Here is a 13394-nt window from a genome sequence, read left to right as displayed (position 1 = left end):
GCGACGCATCTCCTGTCTTCAGGTGTCCGGCCTTCCGCCTGAGCTTCAGCAAACGATTCAAGACTTGCCCGTCGAAGGCCAGGCTTATTCTCGGTCAGAACTGATCCCAGGCTCCAAAGCCTAAAAGATAACCGAGTGATCATGTGCTCGCTGGGGATGCACACCCCAGTAACCCAGCGCAGACCCTTCCGACCCTTCAGTGCACCTATCCTAACCCTCGGCCACGGCAGGGTTCACTGGAAGACGTGGCTGGGGTAACCGTAGGAGGCAATCTGGTCCCCAAGGGGGTCAGAATCAGGGCCCCCCAAAACCACCGGCGGGGCCCAAACAAAACTTTGAAAGATGCGCTTGAGGACGGAACACCTCAAACCCGGATCCTTCTCCACCCTTCCACAACCGCCTTTCCTATTTCCTCCCTGTGTGGTCCCGCCTGACCTCAGATCATTGGGTTCTGCGCATGGTGGAATTGGGATACCAACTTCAGTTTGTTTCGCCCTCCCTTCCCCCCCCACGAGCAATTCCTCGTACAGGAGGTACAGACGCTCCTGGATATAGGAGCAATAGAAGAGGTCCCGAAGGACCTGAGGGGCAAGGGGTTTTACTCCCGCTACTTCCTAATTCCCAAGGCAAAGGGGGGTCTAAGGCCCATCCTGGACCTGCATGGACTCAACAAATTCATGGTAAAGTTGAAGTTCCGCATGGTATCCCTGGGAACCATTATCCCTTCCCTGGATCCGGGAGACTAGTATGCCGCCCTCGATATGAAGGATGCGTACTTCCACATTGTCTGTGCAGTGGGTAAATTGCTATACCTTCGCTTTGTGATCAATTAGCAGCACTTTCAATTTATGGTTCTTCCATTCGACCTCTCCACGGCCCCAAGAGTATTTACAAAATGTATGGCTGTCGTTGCGGCCTCACTCCATCGACGTCGCATACAAGTCTTCCCGTACCTCGACGATTGGCTCATTCGAGGCTCCTCCGAGACGCAAGTGCGACATCATGTGCATCTCGTCGGAGAACTGTTCAGGCAACTCAGCCTTATGCTCAACATCGAAAAGTCCACTCTGGTACCCGCACAGAGGATAGACTTTATGGAAGCAATCTTGGACTCCAGTCTCTCCAGGGCTTGCTTACCACAGCCCTGCTTTCAGGCAACAGTAGCCATAATTCAAGGCCTCCACAACTTTCCGACCTCGTCGGTTCGCACATGTCTTGGTCTCTTAGGTCACAAGGCCGCCTGCACTTTCGTGACCAGTCATACCAGACTATGCCTCCGCCCACTTCAGACCTGGCTTTCCTTGGTGTACCAGCCGGGCTGCGACAGCTTGGACACGATTCTCACTGTACCCAAGGACGTCTTAGCCTCCTTGACTTGGTGGCTGAACCCCTCCCTGGTCTGTGCAGGGATGCCTTTCCATGCCCCACAACCTTTGATGGCCCTGACCACAGATGCGTCATCGCTAGGTTGGGGTGTCCACCTTGTGGGACTCCGTACGCAAGGCCTCTGGTCCGCACAGGAAGTGACCTTGCACATCAATGTGAGGGAACTGAGGGCAGTACGTCTTGTGTGTCAAGTGTTTCGCGAACATCTCCAAGGCCGTTGTTGTGTTATACTATTCACAGACAACACAACGGCCATGTTTTACATCAACAAGCAACGCTCCTCCCTCCTTTGTCAGGAAGCCATAGACCTCTGGGAGTTTTGTATAGCCCATTCGACCGATATGGTGGCGTCCTTTCTCCCAGGAGTCCAGAACACCCTGGCAGATCACCTCAGCAGATCCTTCCTAGCTCATGAGTGGTCGATTCGTCCGGATGTCATCCATTCTATTTTCCAGAAGTGAAGATTTCCCCACATAGACCTCTTCACCTCTGGCAAGAATCAGAAGTGCCACGTGTTCTGCTCTTTCCATTGGTGCTCCCCGGGCTCCCTCTTGGACGCATTCCTGATAACTTGGAAAGACCATCTGCTCTACGCCTTTCCTCCCTTCCCACTGGTCCACAGGGTCCTGCTCAAGCTGCGCAGAGACAAGGCCCACTTAATCCTGATTGCTCCAGCGTGGCCAAGGCAGCACTGGTACACCATGTTGCTCAACCTGTCGGTGACCGACCCAATTCTCCTACCACTCTGGCCGGATCTCATAACTCAAGAACACGGCAGGCTACACCACCCATACCTGCAGTCCCTCCATCTCACAGCATGGATGCTGCATGGTTAAATCAATCCGAGCTGCATTGTTCTGCCTTGGTACAACAGGTGCTCCTGGGCAGCAGGAAACCTTCCACTAGGTCCACGTACCTGGCCAAGTGGAAGCATTTTTCTTGCTGGTGTGCCCAGAAAGATACTGCCCCCCATGCAGGCACCAGTCCCTACCATCCTGGAGTATCTCTGGTCCCTGAAGCAGCACGGCCTAACGGTCTTGTCCATCAAGGTACACCTGGCAGCCATCTCAGCCTTCCATCCAGGGGAGAACAGACATTCAGTCTTTTCTAACCCTATGGTTACCAGATTCCTTAAGGGCCTGGAGCGCTTGTACCCACAGGTCCGTCGTCCGACCCCTACGTGGGATCTGAATCTAGTTCTAACTAGGCTCATGGGTGCTCCCTTTGAGCTGATGGCCACCTGCTTGCTGCTGTACCTTTCCTGGAAGACAGCCTTCCTCGTCGCTATTACATTGGCGAGGCGAGTGTCGGAACTTCGGACCCTCACAGCGAACCTCCCGTATACAGTATTCCATAAGGATAAGGTACAGCTGCGACCACACCCCGCCTTCCTCCCTAAGGTGGTGTCTGCCTTTCACGTCAACCAGGACGTCTTCCTCCTAGTCTTCTTCCTGAAACCGCACTCCTCACATAGGGAGCAACAGCTGGCATTCCCTGGATATTCGTAGGGCTCTTTCCTTTTACGTCGAGAGAACAAAGCCCTTTAGAAAGACACCTCAACTCTTCGTAGCGGTGGCGGACTGGATGAATGGCCTACCGGCCTCCTCGCAGCAAATTTCATCTTGGGTGACGTCTTGCATCCGTGCCTGTTATGACTTGGCTCACGTTTCAACTAGCCATCTCACTGCCCATTCTACTCGGGCTCAAGCTTCATCTGCCGTCTTCCTGGCCCATATACCCATCCAGGAGATCTGTAGGTCAGCGACTTGGTCATCCGTGCACACCTTCGCTTTGTACTATGTGTTAGTGCAGCAGTCCAGAGATGATGCAGCATTTGGTTCAGAGGTACTTCAGTCCGCGATATCTCACTCCGACCCCACCGCCTAGGTAAGGCTTGAGAGTCACCTAATTGGAATTGATATGAGCAAGCACTCGAAGAAGAAAAGATAGTTACTCATCTTTGTAACTGTTGTTCTTCGAGATGTGTTGCTCATATCCATTCCAAACCTGTCCTCCTTCTCCTCTGTTGGAGTAGCCGGCAAGAAGGAACTGAGGAGACGATGGGTCTGCAGGAGTATATATCCGGCGCCACTCCAGGGGTCCCCTCAGCCGACCCACCGAGTGTTGCTAGGGTAAAAATCTTCCGATGAACATGCACGCGGTGCGCACACACCTAATTGGAATGGATATGAGCAACACATCTTGAAGAACAACAGTTACAAAGGTGAGTAACCGTCTTTTTTGTATGGTCAGCCTGGCAGCCATTATGTCCTCACTAGAAAAAAGGCATGTGGTTAATGACTTTCAATATGCAAGACGCTTATTTCCATGTAGACATTCACCCTACCCATAGGCAGTTCTTGAGATTCACTGTAGGCCCTCAACACTTCCAATACAAGATTCTACCATTGGGACTCACCACCGCTCTGTGGTTTTTCACTAAATATTTTTCTTTAGTGGCGGTCCATCTCCGGCATCAAGGAATCCTCATATTCCCTTAGCTTGATGACTGGCTGCTAGCAGTGCAATCCAGACAAGAAGCTCGAGCCTCAACCGCCCTGCTGCTCCTACTCCTTTCCTCTCTGGGGTTAAGCATAAACATCAAAAAATTGGTATTAGCTCCTACAATCCTAAGAGTTCATGGAGGCATGAATTAATGTAATCTCTGTGTGTGCCTATCTACCAGAGGACAGGTTCCAGATCCTGCAAGAACTGATTGCCATGGTGACTTCCAGTCATTCTGTTCCAGCCGGAACCAGCCTTTCCCTTCTTGGCCACATGACAGCATACACGTGCATCACTACCTTTGCTCATATCGCTTCTGCTATCTGCAGCTGTGGCTATAGAGAATCTATTCTCTTATGCACCATTCTGTGGACCTCTTCTTGACCATTCCCCTTGAGGTTCTCTCCTACCTTCTATGGTAGACAGACCCAGTTCAGGTTTACACTGGGATACCCTTTCTTCCATCCTCCCCATGCATGATGATCATCACAGATGCATCTCTCAACTGATGGCGTGCTGACATAGGCGAGCACGTGACATAGGGAACTTGGACTTCTCAGGAATCCAGGATGCACATCAACGTCCAAGAACTTAGGACGGTAAGAAAAGCATGTCATGCATTTCTCCCATCCATTCTCTCCCGTGATGGTCTCATCATGTCAGACAACACCACCACTGTTTATTACATAAACAAACAAGGGGGCACGAGGTCATCAGCATTTTGTGCAGAAGCGGTTCGTCTCTGAGACTAGTGCATCGCACAGAAGATACTGTTGTTGGCAGCCTATCTTCTGGGGAATCAGAATGTGATTGCAGACTCTCTCAGCAGGAAATTCATGGCTGATCACGAATGGGAGCTATGTGACTCTGTGATTGTTGACATTTTTGACCTCTGGGGACTCTGACCAGAGACCTTTTTGCCTCCTGCACCAACAGCAAATGCATCCAGTACTGCTTCATGGTGTGGGGGTGGGGGCGGCTCGGCACCCTTTCCCAAGGTGATGCCCTGGTCTTCCACTGACCGGACCAGATCAGTTTTTTCTTTCCTCCTCTACTGTTCCTGCCATGGTCCTCACAAGATGAGACGGGAAAGAGCTATGGTCATCCTGATCACCCTATTCTGGCCTCGCTAAATCTGGTTTCCTCTCCTTCTCTGTATGTTGGCGCATCCCCTTGCTTCCGTTGCCGGTTTCTCCAGAGCTGCTCACACAACACAGTGGCAGAATCAGACGTCCCAATCTGTGGAAACATCACCTAAGAGTTTGATTTTTTGGATGGGCATCTTCAGTAGAGCAGGAATGTTCATCAGCTGTGCAAGACATCATCTCAAGTAGCAGCAAAGAGTTCATGAGGCAGTCCTATAGGGGCAAGTAGAAACTTTTCATCTCCTGGTCCCAGCAGAAGGATCTTCCCCCTGAAGCTGTGGGTATTCCTCTTTTTGTGGACTATTTCCTATCCCTGAAGGCGTCAGAACTTGCTCTTAACTCCATCGAGGTGCACGTGGCAGGTATTAGTGCTTTCCACCCCCTTGTGAAGGGACACTATGTCTTTATGCACTCCTTGACTACAAGGTTTTGGAGAGGCCTCTTACAGACTTGTTCTCCCATTTAATCCATAGCTTCCCAGTGGGATCTTAGCCTCATCCTCATGGCGCTGATGAAATTGCCCTTTGAACTGCTAGCCTCCTGTGTCTTCTCTCCATGAAGATCACCTTCCTGGTAGCTATTATCTTCACAAGGAAGGTAGGCGAATTGGGGGCTATAATGGTGGATCCCCCCCCCCCTTTACCATGTTCCATAAGGACAAAGTTTCCCTGCGCTTGCACCCCAAGTTTTTGCCGAAGGTTGTTTCCCATTTTTCGTCTCAACCAACCCAACCACTTGCATGCGTTCTTTCCGAAAGAGCATACATTAGTGGAAGAATGACACTCTCACTCCCTCGGTGTCCATAGGGCCCTGGGCTCCTACCTGCAGAGGACAAGATCCTTCAGAAAGTCCCCTAGGTTGTTTATCACTGTAGCAGAAAGAATTTATGGGCAAGCAATCTCCACTTAGAAAATTTCCAAGTGGATTTTGGGGTGCATTATGCTCTCTTGTTGACTATTGGGACTGTCTCTGCCCTTTGGAGTATGAACACAAGCATTGACTTTGGCTGCACTTCACGACATACTGCTTACAGACATATGTTGGGCAGCCACCTGGAGATCTTTACATACTTTCTCTTCCCATTATGCCTTGGTGCGAGACTCTGCAACAGGTGTCTTTTTCAGAGCAGCTGTTTTCTGTTCCCATCATTCTTCCTCTCACCCTCCTCTTAACTAAGTACTCCTTGTCAATTGCCTTCAGTGGAATACAATAGGGAGCATCACTCGAAGAAGAGAAGGTTACTTACCTGTAACTGGAGGTTCTTCGAGAGATGTGTGGGCCCTATCTGTACTCCACTTCTCCTTCCCCTGGGGACTACTTGGATTGTGGTGGAGAAGGAACTGAAGGCACAGTCTGTCCGCCCTGCCCTTTTTCACCTGGGACAAAAGCGTGAGGTGAAGCAAAGGTGCATATGTGGATGAATGCACACTACTGCTTTCAAAATCTCCAGCTCTGGACACATGATGTATGCATATAACCCTCAATGATATACAGATAGGGTCCACACATCTCAAAGAACCTCCAGTTACAGGTAAGTGACCTCTTCTTCCCTTCACCTTGCTCCCACATACCATATCCATATAGGTTGCAATCCTTGTCATACTGGTTTCCTTGGAACTTGCAGACTGCTTAGAAGTTCTTATCAGCTGAGTAAGTTAACTCCATATCCTATCAAGGCGCAGTCTACTATAGCTCAAGCAGCCTCCTTTTGGCTTTTTAAGAGGCATCTCTATATTTGAAATCTGAAGAGCTGCTTCTTGGAGCTCCATACATGTTTACAAGCTATTATTCTCTAGTGTCAGCCTCTAGATCTGATACGCAGTTTTGCAGGGAAGTTTTACAGTACTTATTTAAATAGGACTCCTAGCACCAAGCACCTTAGAGAGAGAGAGAACAGGTAGTTGCCTTCAGTGGGATCTATGTGGATAAATACTTGAAGAAAAATTGTTACTTTACCTTATAGTAACTGTGGTTCTTCAAGATGTTTTGTCCACACTGATCCTATGATCTACCCCCCTTCTCTGCTAATCTGAAGTCCTTTTAGCCTTGGGGATTCTGTGTTGGTGAAGGAACTGAATAGCAGTTAGGACTGCCCTGCCCTTTGTGCCCTTAAGGGAAGGGCTTAAGGACATTCAGGGCCCCAATGTATACTGCTAGTCAAAAAGAATCCAGTCTCAGGTGCATGCACATACAGAGTGGTATCCATGTGGATAAAACATTTTGAAGATCCAAAGTCACTGTAAGGTAAATAACCATTTTTATTAGTTTTGGAAGGGGCTACATGTATTTACAGAAATTGATAGCTTTGTAACGTAGTAACTTATAAAATTCTTGGTAGTGCATCCAGTTAGAATGTATTCAAATTATATATCTGATACTCTTGCCATTTGAATGCACCTGTTTAATGAGTCTTCAAAAGACTTTTAATGTTATTTCTTCTAAAATGCCACTGGAAAACATATTGAATACAGAGTCCCAGATCCTGCAAATGTTCCCTCTGGATGGATCTCTTGTACCCATATGGAACAAGTTGCAGCATCAGGGCAAGAATTAGTGCAAAAATGCTTTCGCCTTTAGAGCACTTAAAATTTTTAGAATAATCAATAAGGCCCTGATAATGCAAACACTTATGTATTTGCTTGAGAAGATATTTCTCAGATGTAACTTATGGTGGACCACTTTGTACAAGAAATCCTGTTACAGACTGATCTTCTTTGGGTACTTAGTTCTCAAAACGTTTTGTTTTGTGTATGACCTGGAAGATCCCTGTGGACAACTGGTAGCCGAAAGACAATAGCTTGAGAGTTACTACCCTGGACTAATTTGATTTTATTTTAAATGTACAAAAATGTGGGTTTTTTTTTTTAAAAGTTTCAAATTGAAATGGTACAGTGTTCTTTTAGGGTTCCTTTTTTCCTCTTCTATCCATTAAAATGTTCTCAAAGTGCAGAAACGTGTCAGAATATCTGATATATCAATGCGTTACATCTCTGAAGATTTTGAGATGGAAATTTTTTTCTTTTTTCTCAGCAAATTTGACAGGCCATGCAGAGAAGGTGGGCATTGAAAACTTCGAACTTTTGAAAGTTCTTGGAACAGGAGGTAAGACTTTTCTTCTAAAGTGACCTTTGGAAGTAATGTTCCTTAGTGCAGTTCTGTTTCCTAGCTCAGTTTTTGGAAGAAATTATCTAGGGAGTAATTGGAACAAATTATTTAGAGGGATTTGTCTTATAAAATAAGGCAAAGAGAACCTGGGATATGTAAAGAACAAATATGCACAATTATATCATATCAATTTTTTTCACATAAAAGAAGCATCCTTTTGAAAAGATGGTCAAATAGAACAGCATTGACCGGTGACTCACATGACAATATAACAAAACATTTAAAATCTGGTACTAAGTTTTTAAGCCATACGCTTGAAGTTTTCATTAAATTCTTCAGACCTCTACAGTTGATGAAGATCATTGTTTGTGGAAAAACAGAAACGTCTGCCTCTTCATCAACTGGAGTCTTCATTCTTTTTAACTACACTTTTTCACAGAAGTATCATTGGTGGCTTTGTCTGTTTTGTCATGCAAGCAGAATAGCACTACTTTTTAAGAAGATAAGTGAAAGCACTAAGTATTGGATTTTGGATTTTATTATGGTAGGGAGAGCTTTGTGTGTGTGCGTGCATGCACTTTTTAAAGAACACTTAGAGCTAGAGAAAGATGGTGGGTTGATATTTCAGGAGACAAGATTCTCTCTCTGTACGTAGAAAATGTACAGTAAGAGTAACAGCAGTATATGCTTCCTCTCACTGTTTTTGCCACTGTTCTTCAGCACTAACTTGGAGGAACAAGGGTTGCAGTGGTAAGAAGGGATTTCATGTCTGTGGCTGTTCAGTGATTGTGCTCTGTGGGATTGCCAGAGAATTCCAATTGTGAGAATAGATTTTAATGTGGTGGGCACTTAACTGCTGAGATCACTGAGTTCTCAGTTTAACTGAGATCACCAATTCCTTTTATATAAGCCGTCAAATAATCCAGAGTAGGAGAGTGAGGACTCATGGTGACTATCAAATTTGAACTAATTAGCAAGAGATGCAATATGGAATTTTGCTATCAGGCAAGAGCAGTTGCCAGATTGCTTATTCTCCTCAGAGAAATCAAAATGTCTTACATCCATGTTTATGTCAAAATCAGAGGAGGAAGTGTAAATGGTAGAAAAATAAATTGGGGCAATGCCTTGTGCAGAAGTAGGGAAAGATCTTATGATGCTCCCTGCCCACATGGCGCGGGAAAACACCTCGCATACCAAGCATCTCAGAGCAGGTGGAAGAACGTTCTCCAGAGAAGATTAACGATCCTGGTATCCATGAGAAACATGGACAAATGCCAGAGGATACCGTTCCACATTCCACTTATCTTGCTATGGAGTTTCTGTAGCTAGATTTTCAAAGTTTCTAGGAAAAAAGAGGGGGGGAAATCCATTGAGATCTAAGCAGGTACTAGCTGACTTCTTTTCCAGTGAAGAAGGAGCCTTAGGAGGCTGTGATGCACAAATTTTATATTTTAAGGTAGATGGAATTAGTGTGATCATCTAGTGTCTGACCTGAATAAAACAGGTCATAGGACTTCCCTGAATTATTTCCTGTTTGAACTAAGGCATATCTTTTAGAAAAGTATCCAACCTTCATTTTAAAGTTGCCAGTGATGGAGAATCCTCCATAATCCTTGGTAATTTGTTCCAATGGATAATCACCCTCATTCTTAAAAATTTGTCCCTGATTCCTAGTCTGAACTTTTCTAGCTTTGAAGTCCAAATGTTGTATCTTGTTACATGTTTGCCTGCTAGATTGAAGAGCCCTTTCTTGTCACATTTCTTTTCCCATGTAGGTACTTAAAAACTGTGATGAAGTCACAGTTAACCTTCCCTTTGTTAAACTAAGCAGATTGAGCTCCTTATGTCTATTCCTGTAAGGGAGGGGTTCCCAAACTTTTTCTCCTGACGCTCACCTGTGCAGTTACAATAGGCATTATGGCCTGCTATTAACACTTCTTGAGGAAAAATATTAATTTTGTTACATATGTATAAACTAACACTAAATAAACAATGTACATGTTTACTTTTCATTTTAATGTAAATTATTGTAATAATAGAAAGCCTTAGCAATATGCAGTCAAAGAAATGCTTCAAGATGTGTGAAATCAAGCAGTTTTAGTAAAACTACACATTAAAAAAAATGTCCAAAATGTGTTCAAACAGGGAAAACAGAATTTGTTTAAAACTGAACATAAGCAACGCAACAAAATTGTTAAGAAAAAGTTATTTGATTTTAAAACAAAATAATTGTCCAACTTTGAACACTATATTGTTTTCAGTTTGTGTAAAATCTGAATTTCTGTGCTGGGGAAGTAAAGACCCAATTCTATTTTCTACTAATTAGAAAAGAGTCAAATACTTTGTATTTTTAGTTATAACAACTTACAGTCCAGGAGTCGTCTTAGTGGGATGGATTTGCCTGCTTCTCCTTGCACTGGTTTTCAGGCTGGTAACATCTGTTAGTGAGGCTCAACCTGATCTCATTTTCAATTTTCAGCCTTTCAGCCAGCTTAGGGTGCAGGCAGGAGGTAATTAGGAGCTTTATCCCTGGAGGAGTGTAACTCAGGGTGCATGAAGAGGTGGTGGCTACAGGCTGTGTTAAGGCAGGATGGTAGCTCAAAGTGCAGGCAGGGGCTGTGTCTGAAGAGGTGCTGGTGCTATGGGGCCCGGCCTTGCACTCAATCCCTCATTAGCACAGTGGGGGCAGCTCTGCTCCTTGTGGCTCTGTGAGTCCTGTGCTGTCCTGCACATTCACTGTGGCTGTGGACACTGAGGACTACAGTTACTTGAGCCTGGTGGGTGCGGCATCCATTATTCAGCCCACACGGGGAAGCTGATCTGGATGTGCAGAGCATTTAGTGTTGCTGTGCTCCCCCTCAGGGAGCTTGGGGCTGGAGGGCGAGTGTTGATGCCAGGTGCTCTGTGCGTCCAAGTCAGTTTCCCCATGAGGACTGTGCTTTGAGGCGTCAGAAGCTGTTCTCCCACCCTCCCCTTACCCAACTCAAGTGGGGAAACTGATCTGGATGCACAGAGCAGCTGGTATTGCTACTTGCCCCCACCCCCAAAATGCCACCCACGATGGCAGACCACACGGAACTGTGCACAGCCTACCTTGGGGCCTCGGCCCACAGTTTGGGAACCGTTGCTTATAAGGCATGCTTTCTCATCCTGTAATCTTTCTCATGGCTCCTTTCTGAACCTTCTTCAATATACCAACATCCTTCTTGAATTGTGGTCACGAGAACTGGGCATAATATTCCAGTAGCTGTCAGTCCAGTGAAAAATACAGAGGTAATATCACCTCCCTACTGCTACTCAAATTTCCCCTGTTTATGCATCCAAGGATCACATTGGTCCTTTTTGCCACAGTGTCATGCTAGCCACCAGAACTTCAGAATCATTGCTTCACAGGATAGAGTCCTCCACTCTGTAAATATGGGCTACGTTCGTTGTTCTTAAATGTATGGCTGTTACATTAGGCAATAGTAAACTGCTCCGTATCAATGACCTGTCCTCCTCATTATTTGACTCCCTCAGTCTTTTGTTATATGCGAACTTTATCAATTATGATTTTAAATTTTTTTTCCCAGGACACTGGTAAAAGTGTTAAATTGTGTTGGGCCGAGAATGAATCCCTGCAAAGGCACCACTAGAAATATGCCCACTTGATGATGATTCCCTGTTTACAGTTATAGTTTGAGACCCTTCAGTTGACCAGTTTGTACGCCATTTAACGAGTGCCATGCTGATTTTGTATCTTAATCAAATGTTGTACAACACCAATTTAAATGCCTTATAAAAGTGTAAGCATATTATATCAACACGACTATCTTTATCAACCAAACTTGCAACATAATACAAACATTATTGTTATTTTGACTAGATCTGTTTTCCGTAAACCCATTTTGATTGGCATATTATATTACTCTCCTTTAATTTTTTATTAATCAAGTCCTATATCAGCCACTCCGTTATTTTGCCTGGGATCAGTGTCGTGCTGACAGGACTTTAAGTACCTGGGTCATCTCATTTATTCTTTTTAAATATTGGCACAACATAACATCTTCCAGTTCTCTGAACTGCCCTGGTATTGCAACAGATTTTGGAAATCAACATCAACGGTTGAGTGTGCTCATTAGACAGCTCTTTTAAAACTCTTGGATGCAAGTTATCCAGTCCTGTCAGTTTAAAAATATCTCTCTTTAGTAGCTGCTGTTTAACATTTTCATGAGTTACCATTAGAATGGAAAGTATTTCCATCATCATCATCATCATCAATTCACTTTTTCCCAAGTACAGACCAGAATTACTTATTAAACATTTCTGCCCTTTCTCCATTATTACACAGTTCTACCATTTCCATCTAGTAATAGACTAATACTGTTGTTAGAATTCTTTTTGTTCCCAATGTAGTTAACAAAAGTTCCTTCTTATTGTCCTTAACTCTGCTGGCCATAGATTTCTTTTTGTCTTTTTGCATCTCTTATCAATTTTCTACAATTCCTAGCTTTTCATTTATATTCATGACTGTCAACTTCCATTGTCTTCCACATGTTATGTTTTTTTATAGTTACTTTCACTTCCCCTCTAAACCAGACTGCTTTTTGCTTTTTAAAAAACAGCATGGCCTTCTTTCTTGATTGTGGATTAAAAGTCCCCAATTATCATTCACATTTTTTCTGTTTACAGTCTTCCTCCCAACTGATTTGGCTTAGAATTGTTTTCAGCTTTGTGAAATTGCTGCTTTTAAAGCACCAAGTGTTTGTTACTGGTTTGGACTTTGATCAAGTCATAATTACATGTACCTATTCTACCACTAATTTTTAGTTCTTCAAGGGAATGTGCATGTCCGTTGCACTTCGAGGTATGTGTATTGTTGCCTGATTTTAGGAAGATAATATTAATTTGATAGTATTGATTATAGGCTCGCCAATTAATCTGATCAGAAAATAATAAAGTTCTTGTCGCAGAATCAGGCTATACAGAGTTTGCAAGGATCCTTGGGGTGTATGACAGGACACTCACACTGAGACAAATGTAGCCTTTAAGACTTTTATTGCGATAAATGGAATAATAATCAAATAGTAATCAAATGGTAAAATAGTTACAAATGCAATAATATTGTTCTAGAGATACATGTGATGATATAAACTATAAAGCTTTTGATTAATATACTCACACCCTTCCTTGATAACATGGTGGTAAGAGACAAAGGACCAGCCTCGCCTCTGGCATGCCAAGAGAGTTCAGGTCCAGGTTACTCAATTCTTG

At 44.5% G+C, this 13394-nt stretch overlaps 1 protein-coding gene across 7 annotated transcripts in view; it reads left to right on the top strand.

Moving 5' to 3' along the window:
* RPS6KA5 (ribosomal protein S6 kinase A5) overlaps positions 1-13394 on the top strand; it is a 669794-nt gene that overhangs the window by 39437 nt on the left and 616963 nt on the right. For 6 of the 7 annotated variants that reach the window (XR_007774432.1, XM_050953246.1, XM_050953247.1 and 3 more), the window contains one exon: positions 8067-8138. The exons of the other annotated variant lie outside the window; for it this stretch is intronic. Coding sequence is in view for 5 of the 6 variants with exons in the window: in XM_050953246.1 (XP_050809203.1) it covers positions 8067-8138 (72 nt within the window). In the remaining variant the exon portion in view is untranslated. The remainder of the gene's footprint in view (positions 1-8066; positions 8139-13394) is intronic. 7 annotated transcript variants of the gene reach the window in all.

The sequence above is a fragment of the Gopherus flavomarginatus genome, chromosome 5 (genome assembly GCF_025201925.1).
Source record: "Gopherus flavomarginatus isolate rGopFla2 chromosome 5, rGopFla2.mat.asm, whole genome shotgun sequence".
NCBI lineage: Eukaryota > Metazoa > Chordata > Testudines > Testudinidae > Gopherus > Gopherus flavomarginatus.
The sequence above is the reverse complement of the archived record's forward strand: the minus strand, read 5'-3'. Positions and strand labels throughout refer to the sequence as shown.